Source organism: Tympanuchus pallidicinctus, unplaced genomic scaffold (assembly GCF_026119805.1).
Source record: "Tympanuchus pallidicinctus isolate F22 unplaced genomic scaffold, pur_lepc_1.0 scaffold1, whole genome shotgun sequence".
Lineage (NCBI taxonomy): Eukaryota > Metazoa > Chordata > Aves > Galliformes > Phasianidae > Tympanuchus > Tympanuchus pallidicinctus.
In genome coordinates, this window is record NW_026294618.1 from 55,801,498 (window position 1) to 55,829,005 (window position 27,508).

The 27,508-nt window shown below is 41.3% G+C and overlaps 2 protein-coding genes and 1 long non-coding RNA gene across 8 annotated transcripts in view; 2 read left to right on the forward strand and 1 right to left on the reverse strand.

The window, feature by feature from the left end:
* Positions 1 to 6,684, forward strand: part of ARFGEF3 (ARFGEF family member 3) — an 85,742-nt gene extending 79,058 nt beyond the window's left edge. For all 6 annotated transcript variants that reach the window (XM_052674412.1, XM_052674423.1, XM_052674431.1 and 3 more), the window contains one exon: positions 667 to 6,684. In XM_052674412.1, the coding sequence (XP_052530372.1) occupies positions 667 to 858 (192 nt within the window). In that variant the 3' untranslated portion in view covers positions 859 to 6,684. The remainder of the gene's footprint in view (positions 1 to 666) is intronic.
* LOC128076854 (uncharacterized) lies at positions 6,480 to 27,508 on the reverse strand. Its single transcript, XR_008204689.1, has 3 exons — positions 25,989 to 27,508; positions 10,991 to 11,078; positions 6,480 to 6,599 (listed from the first exon to the last, which is right to left on the reverse strand). It is a non-coding gene; the product is annotated as an uncharacterized LOC128076854 (long non-coding RNA).
* SMIM28 (small integral membrane protein 28) lies at positions 15,760 to 21,905 on the forward strand. The gene is made up of 2 exons (XM_052675012.1): positions 15,760 to 16,110; positions 20,678 to 21,905. Exons 1-2 carry the CDS (start codon positions 16,000 to 16,002, stop codon positions 21,074 to 21,076), a joined length of 510 nt encoding a protein of 169 aa, XP_052530972.1. The 5' UTR covers positions 15,760 to 15,999; the 3' UTR covers positions 21,077 to 21,905.

Sequence of the window (27,508 nt, forward strand, 5' to 3'; positions counted from 1 at the left end):
GTATTTTTTCTGTTGCTTTTATCACAATAATAACAGTCTCTTCATAAGATGTCTACCTTACCTAAATAAATCATCATGATGAGGATTGAATATTTCAGCAGCTGGCACTGGAAAAACCTTATTCTGTTCCATCAAAAGAAAATCAATCTTATGGGAAGATGTTATCAGGTATATACCAGTACAGTTTCCAAGAGTTTTTCTGTGATTGAGGCCAAAACTGCACTTTCCTAAAAACAACCAACAATGAACTCTGCTTACTGCTATGGGCTCCAGCCTACTGAGGGCTTTTGAAAATGTGAGGGTACTTGGTGTAATGCTTTTTTATTTAATAAGCTTTTTGTTAATTCCAAAGCAGAGTGGGCCCTGTTACTAAATAGGAACTTATTTGTATATCTGAGTAATCAAATCAGCAAAAGCATTAAATCTTTGTTCGGTGTGGGATGAAATAATAGGTGATGAAGAGTGATCTTGATACATGAAATACAAAGTCAAACAGCAACATACAGTACTGAATTGTGCAGTCAACAATAAATTAATATGCTGGTATTGCTGAGCCTTCTTCATGAAGCTGCAGTGATAAGATGCCTTTTCTGTCTAATCTGATAGACTTCTCTATATAGAAAGGTATTCTGAAGAGTCTTTTTTTTTTTTTATCCAATTTCATAGGCATGGACGAACATGGTGCTGACAGTTCTCAGCCAGATTCAGGCTCTACCAGACCAAACTTTCACAGCCCTCCAGCCAGCAGTGTTCCCATGTATCAGCCAGCTGACCTGTCATGTGACTGATATCCGTGTTCGTCAGGCAGTACGGGAATGGCTGGGAAGAGTGGGCCGTGTGTACGATATCATCATTTAAACTAGCTGTGCTCTGTTGCAAAGGGGAGAAGACAGCCAGGATATACAGCAAAGGGGTATTTGGGGTTCATTAACTGCCTGTTTGTTGGTGATAAATTAAGAAACAACGAGCTTGTTGATATATTTCCCCTATCCACTTGAGACTGTGTTCCTCACACATACTTGCAGAGCAGGTGATGCATGAATGTGTCCGGGGGCATGGAATGACCCCAGAATCTGCCAGTAAATCAGACTGGTATCTAAAGTCAAAATACATTTCAGTAACCTTCATTTAGATTCAAATTTACAGCAGCAGGAGTCACATCAAATTCTAGGTAAACATCCACACTTGTAATTAGCTATGAATGGAACCATCAAACCAGGCAAGCAAGACCTATATAACAAAACATAAATAAAAAGGTGGCACTTGTTCAGAGTAACTTTTTCCATTCCGAAATTGGCATGAGAGGAAAGCCAAATAAAGATTATTACAGTACTATATGCCTTGCTAATTGAAGAAAGTTGAAATTTATTTTGCTCTGAGAAGAGCCTTTGAAATCTGGTGATATTCAGAGTAGCAAGTGAGTGATTGTTAAAGTATCCCAGGTCTTAAACTGGTGAACCAAACACAGGCTATTTGTCCTTTCATTACCCTTTGAAGTAATGCTTGGGGAAAAAAGGCACTGTCAACCTGCCTTCTCTACAGCATCACTCTGGCTACTTCAGCTATGACCACAGGTGGTCATTTTTCCACATATATAATTTCTCCAAAAGGCTACAGGAAGTTTGTTTTGCTGTTTTCTCTGAAGCTAGAGGGGAAAACACACCACAGAGCAAAGCTACAGCCAGTCTGCATGCCAGTATCCAGCACTCACAACACAGTGAAGTGTTCCTCCAGTTCAAGCAACACTGCAGCTAAGCTGACTTTAGCATCTATTCTAACTACTGCAGTCAGGACCCTTACACTAAATTTAGCCTATCACTCTATGTTGAAGTTCATCAAGATGGAAAATAGCCTAAAAAGAATGTAACTAACCTTTCTGCTTCTCTCCCCTTTCTCATCTGCTGTAGTAAACAGGGAACAGAGTCTTATGTAGGTACATACTCCCTCTGTGCAGTGCTTCTATAAGGACTACTACAATCTGCCAATATTATTAGCGGGGGAGAGGTGGAAGGATTGACTACTGTACTGTCAAATATTCACACTGGACACAGTGAAGGGTTACTTTTGCTTCACAAAGTATGTGACAGGGACTTGTACTCCTATACTACATCATTTGTTGATTAGATGTTTAAGTAATTCATCAGAACTAATTTAATCTTGGGTGATCCCTTAATGATGTTCTTCCAAGACTTTTTAAATGTTCATACCAACTAAATATACATCTTTGGTCCCTGCATCCTCAAAAAATATCATCTTTTTACATCAGTCCTGGACTTTGCTCAACTGTTTTTAGCATCTTGAACCTAAAAAAATAGAGGGTCAGTTAAAAAAAAAAAAAAAAAAAAAAAAAAAAAATGTGCTGAATAGCCTTCACCCCAGCTGATGCATTTACTACGAATCTGTCACTGTCATCCTGCCTTTGCCCTCCATCACCCACTCCCCATTTGCCAACTGCTAGATTTGTGTGTGAGGCATACTTTGTCCTGTACCATTCTGCAGTGTCTGTCACACTGTTTCTCTTATTATCAGAACTCTACTTGCAGAATTATTCCAGGAACATCAAAAATTCCATAAAAACAACTCCTTACCATGCACACTGACTTGAAACATAAGTAATTTAATAATAGTATCAAATGTCAGTTTTCCCAACAGTTGTAATACTTCCTTGGGGACAGGTGAGATTATATTCCAAGCCCTTAGCATAGTGTTAGATTTCTGTTGCCATGTTTTTCTTACACATCTTTAGGTTGAGTAAAAAAGGTGGCTATATATTTTTTTTATCTTTTTATTTGGTATCTATACAGAACTGCTTTTAAGGCAGGATGTTAATTAGGCAATAGCCAGAATCAGAATAAACACCTGCATGCAAGGGCACTCAAATGTGCTATTTTTCATTATACATTCATTTCAGGGATTGAGATTTTCACTGTGCTTACCCAAAACTAAAGCAAATCCTTAATTTATGTTGGAGAAGTAAAACAGATAGCAGTACCAAGGGAGTCACTCAGGATTCCAGAATGGGGCCAGTTGTTTAGGAAACACCATGGTTCCATACTGTCTGTAAATCAGAAAGAGAAGCTCTAGGAATGAACATGACTGCCCCCAGCCAAGCACCTGAACACAGCCCAGCCCAGCATTACCTGCTTAGCAAGCTGCTCAACCAAAGCACTGCTGTACTGCAATGCATTTTAAACTTCTCCTTCCAAATTATACACTAAGTGCCCATTGTCACCCTTAGTGCCTCTCTTTGCCCATACCCCTCCCTTAGGAAACCATCTAAGGGCATAAGTAACTGCATCATTCCAGAAATACCATCTAAAAGCATGGGAGGAGCACAAAGGAATCTTTGTGGCAGCAGGCTTTAGGTGAGCAATCTTTAACAGGTGTTGCTCTTCCTTTTCCTTCTGTGCAAAATGGTAAGCAGATGAGGACAGCTAACCACCACTTCAGGAGCTATTAGTCTGAGAGCAACATGTGGAGTTGGTTCATCAGGCTTTTTTTTTTTTTTGCTAGTTTAGCCATAGACATTAGCAAGCCCCAAAGTAGCAAAATGCTGAGTGTGAAGTCACCATTTTGTAGGCCTGTGTGCTTTGCTCCATTCATTCTTCGGACCACTTGGTCTAAAGCTGCCAGCTCAGTGCTTGCAGGCCTCACAGTGCAAGCTTCATGCCCAGAGAAGGAACTTGCACAGAATGGTCCCAGGGAAGAGTATTGGCACTAGCCCCTAGCTCTGACCACCCCAACACATCCAGCAGTGCAAAGCACCCCTCCCTGCATCTCCCTCACATAACACATTCCAATTCTTATAGCCTTGTAGCCCACTGTGCAAGGTAACAGCAGCATAGAACCAACTACTGTTGAATCAGAACATTTATCTCCTGGTTAACATGCTTTCATCAGGACGTTAGGATTTAATTCTCTCCTAGAATAGGCATTTATCATAACTGATTTCATTCAGCATCCAGACAAAATTATTAGGGAAAGGGTTACATAGACCTGGGCAGAACTTTTTCTTGTAAAATGCCAAACACAGCTTTTGTCTCATCACAGATAAAACAATACACTACATCTGGAGTATAGCTGGCTTCTGTGGAGGACAAGCAGAGTTTTCACCCATGGTTTGACCCAGCAAGGTACTTTGTCTTGAATTTGAGCTTCAAGTTCTCTTTACTGTAAAATTCACCAATGAGTTCTCATTTGTCCAAGAGGTAATTCCCACCTCTGAATACCCCATGTTACCTTATGTAATCTCCATTTGCTCTGAATATAGTGGTATCTCAGTGCTGGTATCTCCACTTCAGAACTCAGCGCAGGACCAGTATGAAACTTGAGTGTCAAACAGGCTAACAAGTAGAGAGGTCCAGCTGTGTGTGCTGCCTGCATTTGCCATCTCCTGCTACAGCTTAGGCCCGCTCTCAGACTGCCCAAGCCATTGTTATTAGTGGGAATATTTATACTCTGGACTCAGTCCTTGAATCCTTCAATTCTTGCATACAAGTCAACAAGTTCTCAGGAAGGGGAAAGTCCTGTATAGTTCCTGCTATCTGTTGTGGCCCCTTATACACCTCATTCCTGGAATTCCACAAAAAAACAGCACACATTCCCGTGCGTCAAAGTGCTCCCAGACTAAAACTAGAACCTTCGCTCTTGCACAGATCCAGTTTTAATGTGCAAGAAGCCAACCATAGCAAGCCTTCATTTCTAACCAGCTCTTGTATACAAGCTTAGTTGGAAACTGAGCGTGCAGAATTTAGCCATTTTCACTTTTAGCAATTAGAAGTGCTATTAGTCAATGATAAATTGTTTTTAATTTAACAAATTCAACCAATTCTTCCCTTCCCATATCTTATTTCTGTGAGGGTATGATAAGATTATGCTTAAGCAAGCAATTTAATCAATATTCTGGTTATAATCACTTCTGGGAAGATCTGTTTATAGTAGTAAGCATGGCATATGAAATTAGACAAATAGATTCTCTTTTTCCTCAATGTCTGATAACTCCGCAATTCTTTAAAGAAATGATGCAATACCATCAATTTAAAATATATATATATACCTTCTCCTTCAGTATAAAAGGACCAACTTACCACAGCACAGAAGCACAAATGTTGGATTTTATGCAATGTAGATAACATCTGGCAGCTACTGACCCCTCTTCTCTGAGTCTCCCCATTTTGAGCAGAGCTTCTGTAGGGATACAACATAAGGGTCTATCAGCAGCACTCACCAGCAACATGCCTGGCTCTCCAGGAAGTTGTACAGTTGCATGGAAGAAATCTCACCTCCTCTTTGTTTTATCTCCACTACTGCCCCTTTATATGTGATGCTAACTACAGTTTCATTTCATACTAAACAGCTTTGGACAAACATGACAGTCTGGCTATTTAAAAAGAAAATAACAAAGCACCTAGCATAAGTATGCACTGTTCTTTTCACTTAATGCTGAGAGGTCCAAGACAAGAACCAGAAGCAGAGAACAGGGGAAATGCCCTAATTCTGACTATGGATATCAGTGGAGCTACGCTGCATGATCCTGGATTAATGCAATAATGAGCTTGCCTGTGGGACCAGATCCCTCAAATCCTCTTTATTTTTGGCAAATTCACAAGCAAAGGTTTGCTTACTCGCCCCTGCCACAGCATTTCAGGGAACTGGGGTTATGGAAGGCTTTCTTTGTTAACAAAAAGTGGCAGGAGGATCTATTTCAATTCTTGCAACTCAACATCCCACTTATCAAAAAGTAGTTACATACTTCCACCTATGGAGCATTAAGGACTTATTCCTTATTTTCTTTCCACACCTTCGCTTAGCATAGTCTGTGGTGAAATACCATACTTCCCCAGGAAGCAAAGGGAAGCAGGAGAGCTGCAGGGACAAATACCACCTCCCCAGTCAGGCCATGGCTGCTGAGCCCCCAGATCTGTGGAAGAAAGCATGATTTGATACCAAAGTGAGAGCAGCCAGGAAGGGCCAAGCCATGTGGTAGCAGAGCCCTGCGCTGCACATCATTTCAAGGAGCAGATGGACAAGAGGTGTGAAAGTATGAAGTGACAGCAGGGAGCAACTTCATTTAGTTCCCCTCACCTTCCCCTTCCCCACCTCCATTTTTGTCATTATTTATGATACCGCAAATTTACTCCATGGGCCCTCTGACCAGAGCTGAAAACTGATAGAAAGCCAAAGGGAGTAGACACTCCATTTTGCCAAAGATCTGATTATTCCTATTCCAAAATAAAAAGCAAATTCTATTTCCATGATGATGGCTGCCATAGAAAGCATTTTATTACAAAGCATTATTCCCAGGATTTCATCTCTATAACTGTATATTCAGGAGGAGCCACAAATGTTTTTAAAGAGAGACTATAAATGTCTAGAGTTCTTACGCTGGATTTACCTTCTACGGAGTTCATACCAAGCTGCAGTTCCCCAGTTTGATTCATGTTTCCTCCCTCTACCTTTCTCCTTTAGAATAACACCTTCCTGTATCTGCTGCGTTCCGTTGTGCTGCTTTGTTTGGTTCTTCAGTGTCCATTGGTCAGGAAGTCACTGTAAGCTGGCTTGCAAATTGTATTTTGTGTATATTTTGTTCAGACTGAATTCTGAAATGGAAATATTTTAAAACAAAAAAATTAAAAACTATTTATGTTGCTTGTGTTGTAGAATAAAGAAGCAAATGCAAAATAATCTGGTGTTTGTTTTGTCTAAAGGTAGTTATTTTCCAGTTTGTAGTCAAGCAAAACGTTGCAGCACTGAGGACTGAAATGCTGCAGGACTGCAGCTTTCACAGGTGGCCTGGGGAGCTCAGTGGCTTGGAACTGATATTGGGTTTTATTTTTCGAGGAGAGCTGAGATCTACACAGTGTAACAAATGACCCTACACCACTCCACACCAGAGTTTGGGCTGGGAAAGAGCAGGGGGTGAGGAAAAAGAAGGATTAAGACCGAGATATCTAGAAAGTTCAAGTAGAACGTGTGGAATTTCGCAAAACAAGTGATTTCACCCCTCATTAATTAATAACTAGCAAAAATACTTCTGGCTGTGATTCCATTGGAGATGGTATTTTTGGAGAAAAAGGAAACAAAGCAAAACACTATAGCAGAAAGGACATTACTTTCCTTCATAGTTGTAACCTTTGGGGCTGAACTCTTAACGTCCCACTTACACACAGACATACACCACTTTACTACCACTGAAGTCCAGACAGTGCTTCTCCCCTGCTCCGTGCTCCCAGTGTCAAAGCTGCTGTAGATACACCAGGGACAAGCAGAGATCCACAGAGCATCATTTCTCAGCCAAATGGTGCTGGGTTTGCAAGCCAGACACTCCCCAGCCATATTTCCCTCTAACGCAGAGTATAGCTGGCAATCAAAGTGTTCCCATGCTAGAAGTGCAGCCCAACAGCAAGAACTATGCAATGCTTCCCTCCTTGTCACAGCTATGCTAAGCCACCCTCTGGCACCCAAATCTCTCATTCTGACCCAAGTTGGATCAGTAGTTTCTCCTGTTTAGTTTGAAGGAATCATTACGTGAAAGCATGTCCTGCCCAATCACCATGCAGACTTTCAAATGCAAACAAAATGCAGTTACAGAGAAAGCAATTGTCAACCAGGACTCTAAAAGAGAAGGGTTATGGTGCTTTCTGAAAGCAGGAGTCCTTCAGTGACAAGACAACAGTCCATGTAACATTTATGGTACACTCCTGTACACCTGTGGCTTTCCATAGGGTCTCAAGAGTGAAAATTCAGCTGCCAGCTATCCCACTAAGGCTTACTGCCATCTCCAGACACAGCCACGTGGAATCAGAGCTTGAACCTCCATGGTCAGATTCCTGTTGTTACTCCAACCTGCTAACTACATTAAAAAGCCAGTAAGGGGCATCCGCTCACGCAAACATCTCACCTCTGTCCCTCTAAACAGATATTTCCTTTGACTATCCCCATCATAATATTACTCTCAGCAGTAACTTAAGCACTGAAGCAACACAAGCTCTGGCCTTCAATGTTTGTTACACAACAACCCCATCAGGAGGAAGGTTAAAAGAGATGTATTAGAGCAGATTACAAAGCAACTAAATGAAGCTGTGATGCTTTGATAGCCTTACAGCAATTTCTGGTGAAACAAGAGTGTTAAATCCCAACAGTCTGATCTAATTTCATTCCAGGAAACTACCTTCTGCTGCTCTACATATCTCACTTAGATACCATTCAAAAGATTTTCTTTTCCTCCTAAATAGCACTGTTTAATGTAAAACAGCAGCTGGGTACATACAGAAAATACCATTCCACTATTTCCTTAACTCTTGACATGTATGAGGTCCTGTCTGTATTCTCAGAGTGGGATCAGATCAGCCTGGCTTCTGCTGCCACTGGGTGGGAGAGGTCGACATATGGTACAAGTTGTGAAGTTTATTTGTAGTTGCATTGATAAGACACTTCTATTTCTTTCATTTGTTGGCTCACCAAAGAAAACAGCCGTCATCAAATATATATATATTTATATATATATATATTTATATATATATATAATTTAAATATGTAATTATTATTTTTTTAAAAGCCAACTGAATCTCAAGTTTTCTCTCTCCTTCAGTGGAATCACCAAACTCATCCACTAGACTCCTGAGCAAGGTACAAGAAAGGCAGTGACCACTGAGTGCACTGTTATGTAGGCAAAATTCAACAGATTGCATTTGGTACAGTTAATTAACTGGTGGGGAGACATTCCCATAGGAGCTTTCACCAAACATGTTCATCAGCAAAAATAGATAATGGTTCAGTTTTAACAGGCTAATTTTTAGGTATAGGAAGGTCAACTCTTCCAAATCCATCTACAGGCCAGCAAGAGACAGTCACCTTAAAGGCTCAGAGGAGGAAAAACTGCCACCAAACCATACAGACTCGCACATTCCTTCAGTAGCTTTGGTAAAGCTCTCCTTTCTCTGCCATAACAAGCAGATTGATCTTTCTTTTGGTCCACTGAATATGCCCAAGAAGGAGGTAGAAACAAAAGGTAGAATCAGGCTTGGGTACTGTCAGTTGAACCACGTGAAACAGGTGATCTCCAATTTCTAAGCTTTTGGCAAAGAAGGTAGCACCAGGATAAACCTCTTCACATCTAATATTTAATAACACTGTTAACAACAAAGTTGAAATCTTTATCCAAATGGCTGATATGACGTCCTAGAACAGTGCACTCAGCATCCAGATTTCAAAACTCAAAGAATCCCAAACAAATCAAAGCCAGGCTGTACGCACCATTTTCTGGCTCCTCATAAAAAAAACTGTGAGAATAAATCCATTTGTTTTGTTCTGCTTTGTTTTGGCTTGGTTTTGATTGTTCAGGGGACTTTGTTTGTTGAGGGAAGCTGTTTTGAAACTGATAGATATGCACCCTTGAAGTAGAGACAATACCTATGGATCACCATCTCTAAGGAAACATGGTGAAGCTGTTTGTTTGTTTGCTGTGGTTAGCATCAGCATCTAAGGAGGTGTCAACATCCTCATCTCCCAGCACAGTCAAATAAAATAACTAAAACTTAAAATAGTTTAGAATATATATTCAAGATAGCATTTCTCAATTACTTCCTTTACTACATTTTTGACCATCACATTACATTTCTGGCCTTTTTTTTTTTTTTTGTACGTCAAATCAGAATCTCCTTTGTGCCAGAGACTATGAGGACACCAACAGGCTAAAAACATGCTGTATTTAAATCTGTCCCTGTAAGTATGCCCAGAAGGTCAGAAAGAGACAAACCTTCAAGCTTGGGAAATGAGAATGTCAGACATAATGAGAAAGTGAAAAATGGTTTTGTAAATGCATTGCAGTAACTTGCGTAAGGAGAGGAGGGTGATGAGGCTCTTGTTTGGTTTGAAACCCTTACCTGCAAAAGCAATTAATTTTCTCTTGAGAAAACATGGGAAGATGTTTCTATGTAGAGATGCAATGATTGTGCATAAAAGCAAGGAGGAAGTTTGTGTGCCCTGATAAAAACGTTCTTTCCAAGTCCCAGCTGCAGGGGTGTTCATCAGAGCAGATCTTAATTCTCCCCCTCACACAATTCCTTCCCTTTTAAAAGGACACTAAATAATTGAAGATCTCAATTCAGGCTCTTGTGACCAGCCTCAAGCCCAGGAGAGTAAAGATTATTAGTTTGCAAAGCCAATCACAGGGAAAAGAAGAAAAAATGGAAAGTTAAAATCTAGTTTACTAATATGCTTTTTTCTTGCAAACTTCCAATCAAATCATAGAATCAGAGAACGGCCTGGGCTGGAAAGGACCTCAAAGATCATGTAGTTTCAACCCCCCTGCTGTAGGCAGGGTCACCAACCACCAGACCAGGCTGCCCAGAGACACATCCAGCCTGGCCTTGAATGCCAGGTATGGGGCATCCATAACCTCCTTGGGCAACCTGTTCCAGTGCGTCACCACCCTCAGGGTGAAAAACTTCCTCCTAATATCTAACCTAAACCTCCCATCTCAGCTTAAAACCATTCCCCCTTACCCAAATCTCCTTTAGTATTTCATGGGAACAAAAGCAGTGAGAACAATGAAAAGGAAATGCAGCATAACAGCCTGCCACAGGATGTTTTAGGCAGAGCTGTGCTGAGCATAGGACAAGAAGGATGACCACCATTAGGTGTGGATCTCTGGTAGCACCTCCTTATCTTCCTTCCCTGCTGTGCTCACAGACTACAGAGCACTGACTGCTGAAGTAAGACAGAGAAAGAGGATGATGGGTCACACCAAATGTTACACTGCGTCATTTCTGTCTATTTTTCACATCTCCTGCTTGAGTATGAACCCTGATTAATGAACTGTATTGAATGGGCAAGTATCCCTTTCAATGAGGCATCATCCTCCATAGGTGAAAAGTAATGTTTGGAGCCAAATGAAGCAAAAAACTGAGCTGAAACAGCAATACACAACGCCTCTAACCAGTCAGGTTCAGTTGTGCCTATACAGCCCAACCCCATTGTAAGAGCTCACCTTTGCAGGCCCAGTAATCCTCTCTTTCCCCCAGCAGATGCCTGGTTCCTCTTCCATAAAACACCCTGATACCTTGAGAGATTCAGACCTGGACAAAGGATGAGATTTCCATTTTGCAGTAGAGGTTACATACCTGCCTAAGTAGCTGACTCAGCACACCACTGCCCCAGGTAGAATCTATCTTCCACATTATCTTGGACCCAAGCCTTCACCACTGTGCATCTCAAAAGCCACCCATTTACATACAAGGCTATCCACACTGAACAATGGTTCTCGGCACCTTCCCAGACTTCCCAATTATTTTTAACTTGTAATTACTTCCCTCCGAACATTTAGACATCAATCGTACAAAATACGCATTATGCTGTGAGGTGCCTCCTGCACTTGAGGGGACACCCAGGAAGGACACCTCTCTAAGAGTCCCTCTTCTCTCCTCCCAGTTGACTGGTGAGGAAAATTTTCCCTTTTTGTTCTCAGGTTGTTTTGTTTTGTTTTGTTTTGTTTTTGTTGTTGTTGTTTTGTTTTGTTTTTGGTTTTTGTTTTTTTTGTTTTGTTTTTTTGTTTTTTTCCCCCCTGTCCCTTTAGGTAGCATTGAGGTCAGTATGCCACCAGCCCTGATTGTAAAGCTTTGTGCATTTAAGGCTATTGCACCCGCCTTTGTTCAACAAAGGTCACATCCCTGATTTATGGCCTGACTGCAGCTTTGCCCACAAGCCCAACCAACAACTGCACTTGAAAAAAATAAAGCTTTTGCTGTGTCTTTAGATTTGCCATTTTCCTATATATAAGATTTTCTTCACATATTTCTATAGCAAACTTTATCTTACAGGCTGCAGGGGACTGTGCACTTTCCCCATAAGCTGTAAGTAGGAGTCTTCAGGCCCAGAACAGATTCATTTTCAGGGTGCAAACTCCAAATTGAAACAGTACATGTGTTACTGCAGAGTTACTGTGTTATTGTGCGCTTCTTGAAACAAAATGTGTGTTATTTCAAGCAAAGCACTGTTCCAGTTCACCTAAATGAAAACTGCGCAAAATTGCCAAAAGCCTTTCATCTGATGCCCCAATAAATAATGCACACTTCAATTCAGAAAGTTTCACGTGGATTCAGAAGTCCGTGGATTGGAATCATTTTCTCTTTCTCCCCGAAGGAAAGCCTTTCCTTGACAGGGCACAAAGTCAAACACTTGTCTAACTCAGTCCAACACAGATGGGATCTGCAGCTTCAAGAAAGCCACTCAACCAGTCATAAAAGGGGGTTAAGGAAAAGCAAGTAACAGTGCCTTCACAGACCCCAAAGCCCATCTACTACTGAACATGAGCCAGCAGCATGTACTTGCTGGAAGGCCAACAGTAACCTAGGCTGCAACAGTAACCAGAATAGAAAGGATGCGGAGCTGTTGGAGCAGGTGCAGAGCAGGGCCACAAAGGTGATCAGAGAGCTGGAGCACCTCTCCTAGGAAGACAGGCTGAAGGAGTTGGGCTTGTTCAACACAGAGAAGACTCCCAGGAGATCCTGCCCCTGTTCTCAGCATTGGTGAAGCCTCACCTCAAGTACTGTGTTCATTTTTGGGCTTCTCAGTACAGAAAGGACATCGAGGTGCTGGAGCAGGTCCAAAGAAGGGCAACAAGGCTTGCGAAAGGCTTGGAGAATATGCCCTATGAGGAGAGTCTGAAGGAACTGGGGCTGTTCAGTCTGGGGAAAAGGAGGCTGAGGGGAGACCTTATTGCTCTCTTTCAATATCTGAAAGGTGATTGCAGAGACAGCAGAGCTGGTCTCTTCTCACTGGCAATAGGACAAGGGGAAATAGCCTTAAGTTGCACCAGGGTAAGTTTAGGTTGGATATCAGAAAAAACATCTTTACAGAAAGGGTTGTTAAACACTGGAATAGGCTCCCCAGGGAGGTGATTGAGTCACCATCCCTGAATGTGCTTAAAAACCATTTGGATGTGGTGCTCAGGGACATGATTGAGCAGAAGGTTATCAGGGTAGTATGGTTAGGTTGTGGTTGTACTCTATGATCTTTAAGGTCTTTTCTAACCAGAGTGATTCTATGACTTCACTGTGATCTCCCAGTACTTGAATGGAGCTTAGAAGCAGGAGGGAGACCAGTATTTTACACAATCTGACAGTGACAAGACAAAGGGTATGGGTTTAAAATAAAGAGGAGATCTAGGGTAGATACTAGGAAGAAATTATTTATTCAGAGGGTGGTGAGGCACAGGCTGCCCAGGGAGATCGTGGCCATCCCACCCCTGGAAGTATTCAAGGCCAGGTTGGAGAGGGATCTGGGAACCCTGATTTGGTGGATGGCAGCCCTGCCCACAGCAGGGGGTTGGGACTGGGAGGGCTTTAAGATCGACTCCAACCCAAGCCGTTTTGTGATTTAGGGCACAATGGATATTCTGCTCCCTATTAATATCAGAGGCAATACAACATAGAGTTACACCCCTTGTCTCTAATATCTCAGCACATCAGAAATAGGAATTATTTATTACCAGATCTTCATTCTGAGAGTTGGGAATGTGCCCATTTTCTGCACTGGCTTCCTAAGAAAGTCTCTCCCTTCTTGAACATTAGAAGTAGTATTAGCAACACTGACCGATAACTATCAACAATCTTATATAAATCTGTAAAAAAAAAAAAAAAAAAACAAAAAACAAAAAAACTTTAAATCACTCAGGTGTTACCATCCCACCTTAACTATTTTCTCCAAGTTGACAGGATCAAAATGAGTCAATGAATTACTTCCAAGAACAAAGGCAGGAGAAAAGAAGAAGGAAAAAAAAAAAAAAGACTGATGCACGCTGAAGTCTGAAGAGCTCCAAAGTTCTTCCTCCTCCACATCTAAAAGCATCAAGCCTGACACCTGGCTGAGAGGCTTGGACTAGAGGATGCTCCTCCCCTGCATCTCCACAGGGAAGCATGCCCAAGCCATGGGCATGAACTCCATGAGAAACAGGTCTCAAGCGATCCACAGAGTTGCTAGAAACCTGTCTGATGTGTTACCACAGCTTCAACATGGAGTAGCAGCACTTGAGTTTTGCACAGGCAGATCTATACAGATGCACTGTATTATAAGCTGCAGACCCCCTGGCAGCAGAGTGTGTGCTCTCTGTAACCTTCTAACAGGTCCATTGATTGTAAAGCCAGAGAGACAACCATTATTGTTCCTATTATCTGCATGACAAAGGACTATGTTTCCTCAAATTTACACTTGGCCTCAGCTCTACAAAGTTAAACCACTCTTGAAGATGTTCCAGAGGCCAAGAATTCACAGCACGTGGTAAGTTAGGTCAGTTAGCCTTTGAAGTGCACACCTTATTTTGGCTAAAATTTATCAAACAGAGCAATGATACCATAAGCAGACATCATCTTTCTCTTCTCCTCATTATTCATGGCAGTCCCAAAGCAAATTTACAGTAACGTTTTAAAAATAGCATTCATAATCTTAGGGGTTGTATTAAGACCCTAATTAAGATGGTATATGAGCATTTCATGCTTGTACGTGAGATGACAGATTTAAACCACAAGTCTCCCGAAGGAATTTATTTTAACACTGTGGTTTAGGATGGATAGTTTCATTGTTGCTTCCACACAGAGTCCTGGGACACCAAGCAGAGGAATTTGGCTGTCTCAGTGTGACCTGTTGAGTCAGGACCCAGCTGCTCAGAGGACACAGCAGTTCACACCTGGGCTGCCCCGACTGCTCTGAACAAGGTCTACAGTTTTCTGGGACCAGTGACCTCAATACAACTTAAGAATCTTGACCCCCAGATTTTGTATTATCAGACCTGAACAGAAATTTGCTTAAACAGACTGACCTTGAGATGCCATACAATACACACTGCAGTTGAATAGGGTATTACCCACAGCCTCCCTCTGCTCAGTGGAAAAAGAAAAAGACACCGTAGCTATAAGAGTAATGAAGCACTGGAATAGGTTGCCCAAGGAGCTGGTGGATGCCCCATCCCTGGAGAGACTCGAGGTCAGGCTGGAGGGCCTCTGAGCACCCTGATCTATCTGTTGGCGTCCCTGTTTATTGCAGAGGCATTGGACCAGAGGAACTTTGAAGGTCCATTCCAACTCAGACAATTTTATGATTCAACTAACTTCTTTCTCAGTAAGAGTTAAACCCTGAACCACACAGATGAAATATTGCTCCCATTAGAGGTTAATATACATCCCTGACATTTTATTTGCTTGAAGAACACAGCAAAGGCTTCTCACTCAAAACAATCTCTATTTAATAACTCACACCCTAGAAGCCAGTAAGCGAGCTCTGAGTCAAATACACTGACAACTCACTACTGAAAGTGTTCGTATGCTCACAGTGACCAAAGCTGCCCTGGCAGCTTTCTCTCTCTGGATTTACCATTAACATTTGCATTCTCATGCTGCTAAATAATTCAGCATAGCATTTAGCCTTCCGTCCTTGTCTCTCTATGCAGCAGATACTTTCACTGTTTATTGTAGGCATGAGCCACTGGGAACAAAAACCTGCCTAGATCTTTGGTTCTTCTGGCACTCTGTAGCAGACAGGGAACTTTCACTCTTGGTATAGGAGCTTGTTATTATTATTTTGTTGGAAAAGCATTTGTTAGATCCCTAAATATAGGCGGTTATTTATCTGCATGGAGTCAGGACCATGTGGTCTCAGCTTCACATGCAAATTCCCTTTTTAATAATCCTAATGCGGGGAGCCCTCCAATCAGAGCACTATCAGCCACGGGTCCCTGATACCTGATGCCAGCTTTACTGGTAATGTAGGCCACTGAAGCAAATCCACGGAGATTGACTTGGAAGTGAAGAGAGAAGAGGAGATCCGCCTGCTTGGCTTCCTGACACAGGGGTTTCTATTTGTTTTCTCCCTTTGCTCAGGACACAATTTCCACACGATCATTAGTGGAGAGCAGCCCAGCGGGGTCAAGGCTAGGAGGAGGGGACGCAGCCGCAAGCAGTGAAGGAAGGTGGAGGCACAAAGGCAGAAGAGCGGGTGGACGAAAGCATGAAGCAGCTCCTGGACAGCAGCTGGAAGAAATTTGGACACGCTGACAGGGGGAACTACGACTGGCTGAACACTGAACCAGGTGGGCCACTTCTGGAAACAGAGCTCCAGGTCTGTACCTGCCAGCATCTGTGGCACTTCCTTTGACTTTGCATGTGTGTATACATTTGTACAGCGCCTCAGTGTATAGCACAGAGTCAGCGTGGGTGTACTGAGCTGTCAAAGCGGTAATACTCAATTACATAGAGCAAAAGCATGTATGTTCTGTTGTGGTTTTAAATGCATCTGTGGTGAAGGAAAAATCATTAGAAGAAAAATCTTGTCGGAGCAGCTGCTAAATAAGTTTCTTTTAAGCAGAATTCATTGCTCTACTCCTGGATTTCCTTTCTTTTAAATACATGTCTGTGCTTTGGGTCTGGTCCCATGAAGCCTTTCTGCAGATGTTAAGAGTGAGTATCAGGCGACGATGAACTCTTGTTCTCTAAGCTGCACACTGATTACTTCTGAGAGAGGATAACAGGCAGGCGAGTGGGGAGGAGGGGAGGGAGTAGCTGTCAGAGTGGAAAACACAGCCTGCCTGCTTGTGCTTCTGTGTGCTTTTGTGTAGGGAGATGGCTTCTCTGAGGGGAAACTAATTTCAAGTGCGCACGTACCCCTAGTAAACGCCTATGCCAAGTAGCACTAGTAAGCACACTGGCCATGCTACTTAGCTATCAAGTGTACTGCTGTAAAAGAGAAGTGTAGGTGTGTGGGGATGTCAAAACTGGAGGAAAAGCAGCTTTAAAAACAACTCTATGATTTTAAGAGTCTACCTCATCAGTAGTATCTCATCAGACTGCTGGTGTATGAGTTGCAGTGACTTCGCACCTTGAAACTGGTTTTGTCCGACTGTGGGAAACAAACATCATCAACACAATCACATTCTAACAAGTATTTAACACTTCAGTGTAAATTTAGGCTCACCTCAAAGTTGTGCGTCACTGTTGATGCATACAAAAACACATCAAAATGTTTTCCTGTTTGTCAGTTTGGCTTTTGACAAGCAATAACAAATCCGCTTTAAGCAGCAGGGTGGGAAAACATAGAAAAACATCTGGGCATGGGCCACAGTTATTGACTTCAAAGCAGACTTTGTTCCAAATCCACTGAAAACATTTCAGAAGTACCTATTTCCTGATCCAATTTCAAGCGCCTTATCAAAAACACTGGTCCGAACACAAGCTCTATTTAAAAAAAATCATTTCAATAATGTTTTAAGAACTCAAGCAAATCATTAGCAATACAATGAATTTTAGCACCAGCCACTTCAATGGGAATTTAAGGAAGTCAAACTTTCCTTTTTCTATCTTTATAAGAAAGCTTCCTTTAAACTCATGTTTCGCCTTATGAGGTCTTTCTCTTTTAAAGTAAGCATCAGGTTTCTTTTTGTCTAAACGTGTTCAGGTCTAACCTCACTTAATTCATTATGGAAACGCCACACAACTCATCTGTGCTCTCCATTTCATTCCTTTACCAACAGGCATGAGTAAGAGCTCATCTTAATTCCTATGGTTCACATAATCTGTAATCCAGCAACTGTACATGCTCAGCACATTAAAAAAAAATGTAAGCAAGCAGATTACTAATGAAAGGCTTTGCTATTTCTGTGCTGTTCTCCATGTTTTGGAAAACTGACCCTTTGCTTCACTCCCCATAACGGTGAAAGTAAAAAAAGAATTAATGGAGCAAGAAGTAATCCACAGTGCCCAGACCACCCAACTAAAAATCAGTTCTAGAGAGGAAAAAAAAAAAAACAAACAGGTCTTTTTAGAAAATTAATCCCTTTTACTGCTGCAGACTTTCCTGCCTTCCTCTCATTATGAGGGCTATTTTCCTTGTGTTTTTGTAGCTTATTTCATGCTGGAAGTCCTAATCTTACTATTGTCAATTACAAAATCTACAGTAGCTACCAATGGTAACACAGGCAGAGCATCTTTAATTACTGAAGATGCAGCTTCATTTCTAGGGCATTTTGTTTTCCAGTTCCAGCAGTTATTTTCCACCATACATATTGGCTCACTGTTTATTTTTAGCTTTAGAACTTCAGAAAAAAACCATTTAGTTTCATTACAGTTTTTGGTGTATGTATTATGGCTATAAATGTTTCCAAGAATTTATGTCAAGATCTCTGCAACATTGTTCTGTAGCCCCATAGCTGCTCATCTCAGAAACAGGCACAAAATTGCACCAGAAGTACTGGGATCAACACCACTTAGTTTTTTCCCCTGTACTTTAGTTGTGTTTAGATATATCTGCAAGCTATTAATCAGCTGCAGAGAAAGTTTCTTGAACCGTATCTCCATGTAAAACCAGACTGAAAAATGTTTATCAGGAGGCTGTATCACAATGGACAGTAACTCACTGCGGTTTATGCTTAAGGCCCTGAGCATCTGTAAATTCAAATCCAGCCCCTCAGTCCATTCTTACCTGTTTGCCACTCTATTTATTCTACATGCCTCAGACCCTACGAGGCCATGTCCCAGACCAGGCAGCACCAGGCAACTGTAACACCAGGCTGTGCTTCCATCAGCACAGGAATGAAACAACAACAGTCCTCAGTTATTATTCAAAATCGCACTTTTCTTTTTCCCCACTGCAATTCATACAGTCATAAAGGTTGGAAAAGACCTCTAAGACCATCTAGTCCAACCACCAGCCCACCTCCACCATGCCTACCAACCACGTCCCTCAGTGCCACATTTATTGAAAAACCCCGGGGATGGTGCCTCCACCACCTTCCTGGGCAGCCTGTTTCTATGCATTATTTCTCCTTCTGAGAAGAATTTTTTCCTAATATCCAACCCGAGAAAGCAAAAAAAAAAATACATTCATAGTGGTGATGCATTTGGCTGGAACTGAGACTCAACATACCTTTTACTAGTCTCAAGTGTCAAACACTTATCTAGGACAGAAGGTAAGAGTGCCAACCACAACAGCACACAACTCACAAATGTTTTAAAAAGTATGTGAAACTGATCGACAGCTTGCTCCCTACAAATTAAACCTCAAACCCAAAAAATGTGCTCTTCACCGATAGCAAAAATTTCTATCCCATAAAATGCTATTCCAGCTCTTCCAAATATCCATTAAGAAAGTACTGCTAGCACTACAGACTCAGGGAATCTCAATAATCTCAGTATACAAACTAAAACAATTTTTTCCTCACTTCTTGCATGCAGTGTTTTAAGAACTAAGTAAGGTAAAGAAAAAACAACCAGTAGCAAAGTTTTTAAAGCAAATCTCCCATATTTATTAAGTATTCTAATGTCTGCTTTAGAATAATAGCTAAGTGTTTTCTTTGAACTTTTTATAGCTCACTTGACAGTGAGGTAAGACAACAGCTTGTACTGCCAGAAGCTCATTAATAAGAAATGATCAGTAAATATGAGATAATTCTTTAGTATGCATTTCCGTAGTTAAAAGACAGCTGAGAAAAAAGCTTAATAGCTCATCCATGATAGTTTTTATGTATTTTAAAATGTCTTCAAAAGGCTTAGCCTCAGACCCACAACAACTCAGAGGGAAAAACAAAAGGCAGAAATCTGCTCTGTTTTGCTGCTACAAGTAAAAAACAATTTACAATTTACGTTCTTTTTTCTAAGCATTACCACATACAAATAATTTAATAATATGACTATGAAATGGAGAAGTAACAAAGGCATGGCAGACAAACGGCTGAATATAGGTTACAGCATAGTTATGCAGCTACCAGAACCACCACAGTTCTTGAAGGATGAGCATAGACGCTTTTCATAAACTCTAGACTAAATCTGAATGAGATCCAGTTATCAGAAGCTAGAGCTAGATAGACTTAGATTGGAAATAAGATCCATTCAATTTTAAAAGTGAAGCAAATACAACAGAAAAAAAAAACAAACACACGCATGTGTCACTGAAAAAAAAAAAAAAACCTCATAGCTTAAAACTTCTGACATCCTACAACACAACTCAAAAGCTTGGTGCAGAGGTCTTTTGTCCATATTTCTAAACAGGGAAATGATTCTGGGATAGCTGGCAGAACAGGCTCAAGGAAGAGCCCCTGTCCTGGCTGTCCCAACAAACCAAGTTTTATCTGGGTCTGGCACGTAAGGATAAAGCAGCCAAAGTCCAGGTATTGCTGGTGGTTAGTCCTGATGGAAGGGGCAGCTGTTATAATGTTTGTTCTTTAAAGTTAACAGTCAAGATTTCCAAACAGAAATGACATTATCCAGTGGATGTCTAGCCCTTCTCCTCTGCAATTCAGTATTGCCTCAAGTTTTAAAAGCTCAACCAGCCTCTCACAAGAGAACAGGTCCCAGTGATCCAAGAGTAATAACTCATACAAAAATACACACAGTTTCATGCTGTCGGTATTTTTCCCCACTCACAAAAAATGATTTTTCTAGAAACCCAGCTCTCTTAGCTACTTTGTCATTTATATTGCCTCTAGTTGTCGAAGTGTTTTGTTTTCATAGACCAGCTAGCAGGATTTGGCAAACCAGTAGCTTGCAAAACACGCTGTGTTAGTGGCACCAATGCAGACAGAAAATAATTCGGGAATGAAACTGCTAGGTCATTCCTGGGAGAACGTGGGTTTTTTTCCTCTGTGATTAAGAGGTCTCCATGCATCCAACACACTACCTATTTGCTTTTATTACAGAGTAGACAACAGATAAGTTCAACCAAAGACGACATAGAGCCATTTCTGTGCATCATTTTGCCTGCCACCATGATGCTCTTCCTGGCATTCCTGCTGCTCTTCCTGTACCGCCGCTGCCAGCGCCCCATCCCACAAGGGCAGATCTTCAGCATTGACCTCCCTGAGGCCCTGCCTGAGCACGACGTGTCCAATTTCTTTTCTGTGCTGCCCTGGAACAGCGAGCAGAGTTTTCATTACTCCACTCTCCTCCCGGATGCCACGTTTCTCTCCATGTGCTTGCCTCCATCCTACGAGGAGGCCACAACAAAGACTGCCCTGGGTGAGGCTCACATTGAGCTCTCTCCAGACCCAGTGCCTCCTTACGAAGAGAGCACACAGCCATCCAGCAGCACCAAATAAGCTTCCTACGGAAGTACCTTAGCTGAAGCATGCTGCCCCTCAAGGCATAAATACAGATCTGCTATGGCCTTTAAAATTAGCACAAATAATCCAAATGAGGCAAAAACCAATGAACTGCGAAGCAGCAAACTTGAAGGAACAAGGAATTAGAATATTCTAGAACAAGGTGAAGAGTATTTTCCACGTGTAGCAAGGCTAAACTTCAGTTCTATACTGGTAATGAGGAAATCTGAGAGAATGGAGTATGTTGTATGAGGATTAGATTTACAGACGGATGAGAATCTGCCCATCTGCAATCCCAAAGAAATGTAACAACACTGATGGCTGGACTTGATGATCTTGAAGATCTTTTCCAGCCTAGATAACTCTATGATAAATTATACTACAGATTTACCAGTTGCAAAAAGGGCTTTTAGCATGAAACTATGCCAGCTTGGCTTTTTCTACTTTACGTGTTTGTTTTTCATTGAGCTCCTAATAAGTTGATTTATTTAGTCAGCATGTCTTAACATCACATCATTCTTCAGTGCTCTGGAACAATCGATCACAGCACTCAGGAATGCAAATAAATTAAACTCTAAGGAAGTCTTCCAATTGTCCCAAGAAGTACAGCCATGCACCTTTCCTGAAGGCTGACTTCCAACACTACTGAACAGTGAGAGCAATCAGAGAAGACCAGATCATTCTGGATGAGGAAGACTCCAGCACCATCACACACAAATACACGTGTTTGCTACAAGACAAGGCCTACAAAATTCCAAAGTTCTAGGCTACTGGCTTGACTTATTTTCCAGTGTACAGATTAGAACAATAAATTCTGTGACCGTGAAATTTAGGTACCTTGTGTTAAAGAATTACAGAAAAAAAAAATTAAATGCACAAAGGAAAAAACCTGGTTGGTATTTCAAAACAGCATTGCAGTCACTTAACTACTAGAGAGAAGTAAATGTTATTTAAATGTGTTGGTGCATGTGGTTCTCAAGAGGGCTTGCAAATCCTTGCTTTTAGAGACACCTTTAGTTTCTTCTTACTGAACAGCACTTTCACCATACTGACAGATGCTCTTGTTGACTGATAAAATTCAGCCTCCATTGTTTCAAATGTAACATATTTTGCCTTAAAATATCTGCTATGTTCTGATATCATTTACACTGTTCTTCAGCAGCTTATCCTTGCCATTCTAGTGCCTGAACGCTATCCTGGGCTCAACGTTCTAAGCTGCTCTCCTGTTATCTTCATTACAAGTCAGGCAAATTCTTGAGTGATATTTCCAGTGGTCAAAAGTGATGTTCTAGAACTAGCCAAGAATTGCTATTCCCTCCAAGAACACTGAGTGATCATCTCCCACATAGTGTTTTTTGGGTAACTCAAATCCTGCATCAGAAAAATTGTTTGCTTGCATTACTATAGAAAAATTAAGAACAGATAATTGCTCGTGTCCAAATTAACAATAACTTATACTCCATTACTTCAGTTCCTTTTTCTAATAGACTACTTTCAATTTCATCTAGAATTAGTGTCTTGTACCTCATTCCAAAACCGTTTTATCTGGTCTTGCACGTTAACTGTCCCTAGAGGGTTTTAACCTACCCAGCATCTCATTCTTAAATCACCGCTGCAAATCAAAGGTCCAGTTGATGAATTACTCTCCATAGCATAGCAACTGCCACTGATCATATCAGCCCATGACATGCCCAGCAGTAACCATAGTGACACTGTCATTGCTACTGCTCGATCATGTCCTCTGTAGAAAACATAGCTCATAGTCCAAAAGGAACTCATGCTCTGCTAATCTCAAAGTGAAAGGCTTACAGCACATCATCTAAAAAAGAGTCATCAGCGTTTCAGCATTGGATGAGATGACTGAGGCATTAAACTTTCAAATACAGAAAAAGTAACTGCAAACAGAACAAAATGATCCTTCGTACTTCATGCCTACAGCAGTTTAGTCTTGTGCCAGAAAGATTAAGCTACAAGAAAAAATTCTAAAAGCAAACTACAGTCTAAAAGAGCAGTGAAGCACTGAGAGCATCATCTCTGGTCATAGTAAAAAGTTGAACAATCATCAGCAGTGAATGATGCTAGTTGGGGTCAGGAATGCTTAGATGTTCTCTGGGCCCTTCCCTGCTCCTACATCATAAGGCTGTGTGAAAAATAAGGTCTGTTCATTGTTTCTAAGTCTTATAAGAAAATAAATGACTCTTTGAACACCAGACACCATGAATTTTCACATACATGCATAGGTCACTGTAAGCCTGTGCTATATAACCGCAAGGTGCACATAATTTTTTTGTTTTGTTTTGTTTAAATCCAATGAAGATTAGAACTTATTAAAATATCAAAACCTGCTAATATACATGCGTGGTCTTCTGAGTTGTGGGCTCACTGGGATATGCAGGGTAACATGGTGTTGTCTTACTAAGAAACTGAAGCAAACAGCCAGCAATGTGATTATGTACATACTAAATATAAACAAGCAGTTGTAAGAAACTGTGGAATAGTAGAGGCACCCTCTTACTAAAAAGACTTTCAAAGGATTAGAGGGCAATCTCTATGCTCGACCTCTCCGTGAGAGCTGTCAGAGTCCCTTAGTGCCCACTGCTTTGTGGGCTGAGATGCACACACACTACGTGCAGATGAAAGCCTTGTGCTCAAAATGCATTTAGAGGAAAAGAGCACCAATAGTTTATACAAAGTCGTTCTATTAAATATGCACTGAAAGAATAAAGCCCACATCTCCTACAATAATATAATGGTTTAATATTAATAGAATATCCTAAGCATGGTAGAAGCTCACAAAAAGTATTCAGTGAAACCAATTCATGGTTACATACAGACCAAGCATCTGGCACCTATTCATTGCTATGCTGAAAACTAGCTTGTGACTAGCTCGTCTATTCTTGCTGGTGGTGAGATGTGCTCTCAAAACAAGACAGTCAATGCTAAATCTTCTGAAATAAACACTTTCCACCCTCAATCTAGAACATAATCATTGCCACTGGTGTGCAAAGGGAGAAGAAGCATTTCAGTGCTTCTATCCCTGAGGAGAGATACTTATTTGTAACAAATATTTTGACTGGTAATTCAGTCCTGGTTTCAATGAAGTGGAAGAAAAAGGAAAAAGACAGACACAACATCAAGTCAGTGTGTTTGTAATAGTTCAACAACACCACAGCGGCCCCGATAATAAAAGCAATGACTTAATCCACAGTGACAAGGATTTTACTTGGGTTCCTAAACCCTCAAAGCATCTGAATAAAGACACACAACGGCACGCTTTTGCCAGTACCAACTCCAGTAGCAATGACTACATATATCCTAGTAGCAGAAGAACTCTTATGAATGTAGTTCATAACCAAATGCATGTTTTTAAGTCAACTGCTAATTAAATTCCTCTAATAGACGTCCAAGCACAGAGAGTGTAAAATGGAGAAATACTATTCCTGCTCCATCTAAGGAACATACAACAGAACATACTTTGCAAAAATAATTAGAGAAAATGCCCATCCAGAAATATACCTCTCACGTACTTGCTTTTCTCTCCCTTATTTCCCATTCTTCACTCCTCTCTCATTTGGCTTATTTCACTTTCATACCAGATACAAAAACAGCAACACAGAAAGGGAAACAAATGCTATGGGCTGACCCAAAGCCACTAGATGTCAGATGTCACGTTCTACTCACAGTCTGGAATTTGAGTTTCTCATCATAAAGAACTTTGCATTAAACCAGTTTTTCCTACAGGCTAAAAAGAAATATTCAAGTTTATTTCTACAAACACACTTCACTACCTGTGGAGGCAACAATATGCCAAATCATTTAAGAGGAGTGTCTAAAAACACAGTACGTGCTTCAGCACTGCAATATTTATCTTTGTCGTTTTCTTCCAGTTTAGAAAACACACAGCTGACAATACCCTCCTAAATCACTGGGGCCTCAAGCTCATTCAGACAGAATATACATTTGTCTTTTAGACATGAAAGTCAACTTGAGGAGAACTACCCTGTGCTGTGTCTTTTCCCCTTAGCAGCCCTGGTGCTGCAGCTTACACCCACCCACAAGGCAGCAAGTCTCTGGGATTTTCTGGTAACGTGAGTATAAACTCCTTTTGTTATAGTGCTTTTATTCTTTGGTTTTAAACCCTGATTTTCATTAAGCCTAGGAATTAATTCCACTTGAAGTCTAATCATCCTTCTTTTCCCAATCTCCTGTTTTCTTTTTAAAGGGGAAAAAAAAAGGAAAAAAAAAAGGAAAAAAAAAAGAAATCCATAGAAAATGGTTTGATATCTCCAAGGAGTACTTGTTTCTAATTTCCCATCATTCCTCTTTAAACAATTAATCATTTCTCTTACTCTTTATCTATGACTGATACTCATGAAGAATTTCAGAGTTGTTACAGTTTGCCTGTGTATTTCATCACATGTTTTTTTTCCTTTTAAGACTTCTGAGATTTATTCTGGGATTCCCTGCTTTGAAAGTTATATATCACCATTTCATTCCTTATCCATACACACATAGCTTGAGGTCTGGTGAAACAAGGTTGTGTATCTACCACATTACAGAAGAATAAGAAAGCTTATGAATGCTCTGATTCTATATCTTTAATTCCAGTTTATGGACTAGAGATACCAGGGGTCTGCACACTTCTTTTAAGCAGCCATAATTGGTGTCTAGGAAAGCTGGTTCACACACGTGCTAAGTAAACACACCAGTACATTAGGACTGCAGAAATATTGACACCCCTAGAGAAAAGGTTACATTAAATTGATTTTTCTTCTCAATATTTATCTAGTGTGTATCATTTTAAGAGTTGCAGTATCCCCAGTGCCCCACCAAACATCACCTAGAATAAAAAAAGTCTTCCAAGCTCTCTCTACTCCCTGCTAGCATAACATATAATGGAATACAGTACCTTTCATTTCAGGTCACAGGTTCCAACGCTATCCAGTCACAGGAAGACAAAATCTTGCTCTGTCCCAAGCCTAGCGTCACTCCGCTGCCTGCTATGGGGAGGACACTGCCAATGAACTCCATGTGATTGCAAAGACTCCAAGACAACAGCTCACAGTTATAAACCTTAGCACCTCTGAGATGCACAAAACAACAGAGAAGTTCCTGCTCACACTAGGTCAGCCCTCATCTTCCCCATGCCAAAATGCATGGAGGTACCTTGGCCACACCTCCTGCATTGTGAAAGGAGAGAGGAAGCTGGAAAAGCTCACAGGCTGCCCCCATCAGTTCTCAGAGCAGGTAAAACAAATCTTCCACCAGCACCTAACGAACTTGCCTAGCCACTCCCAGCACTGCACGTTTGTTTACAGGTATAGAATCAGAGGGAAACTCACCTCAGTATTCTTTGCTTCTTCTGTAAACAAAGTAAATGCTTTCCAGTAAGTCCTGAGGATTTTATGTAAGACTTACTTTTAACATAAGATCTCTATTATTAATTCTCTTCCTAACAGCCAAGACCTAGGCCATTAGAATATATTTTTATTAGAAAAGTAGCAAGTTAACACGCTGATAATGTCTAGATTTGTGTGCTAGTGCTTATGGCATTTATGAACCAGGACTTGAGTGAGCACCTCTTCTTTTTCCTAGAAATTTGACCTGGTGTAAACTAGAGCACAATGGAAGCACTGCTGCTTGATACTGCATTTTATGCTTTGCAGGGCAGACCCAGAAACCAGAAGGCTCCTTTTCAGATCTGTTATTCCTTATCTAGTTTACTATATAAGCTTACTTATACCTTATTTTAAATGCAAAATCTGAAGAGATTTTAGAGACAGGGCCACCCCCTGTACAGGCACAGCACCTGACTCAGGCAATGGCAGCTGAAGGTGATGGCAGCAGGTGGCAATGGTGGCACAGGGCTGGCAGCAGCCATTTTCACCCTCCCTCACACTCGCTGAGTTAATCACATTAATCCGCTTGTGCAGCCTCCACTGGGATCATCCTAGGTTTGTGAGAGGTGGCCAAGAGGCTCTCTGTCCTGGAGCAGTGAGACAACTGCTGAGAACCAAGCAAGCACTGGCACCTTGTGTTCACTGAGACCTGGTCAAATGCCAGGTCTTGTATATCAGTGACACAAGTTCTTCCCCCCTGTTTTAAGCTTAGTTTCTGATCCTCTTCTCCTGCTGCCATCAAGTGTCTGCAGAGCTTGTGCTTACTTTCTCCTACTTTACACCTTTCTCTAGGAGTGTCCATGCTGGTAGCCAACCCTGGGCCACAGATACCCACAGAAGGGACTGGCTGGAGATGTTGTGAGGAAGTACAGGCAGCAAGAAGGGAGCAGGGTACATGCTGATTGTTGGATGTGACTGGTAGCTGTGCCAATGTGATCGCCAGGTGGGAAATAACACAGCTGAGAAATATCACAGGGAGTGGAGTAGGCAGCAGGTGAGCAGAAATGGTGAGGAAGGCAGAAGTTACTTC

Bases quoted from the DNA above. Each gene is read 5' to 3' on its own strand.
- SMIM28 (XM_052675012.1), top strand. From the start codon at position 16,000: ATGAAGCAGCTCCTGGACAGCAGCTGGAAGAAATTTGGACACGCTGAC. The intron at 16,111-20,677 runs GTCTGTACCTGC...CTTTTATTACAG, and splicing joins TTCTGGAAACAGAGCTCCAG to AGTAGACAACAGATAAGTTC.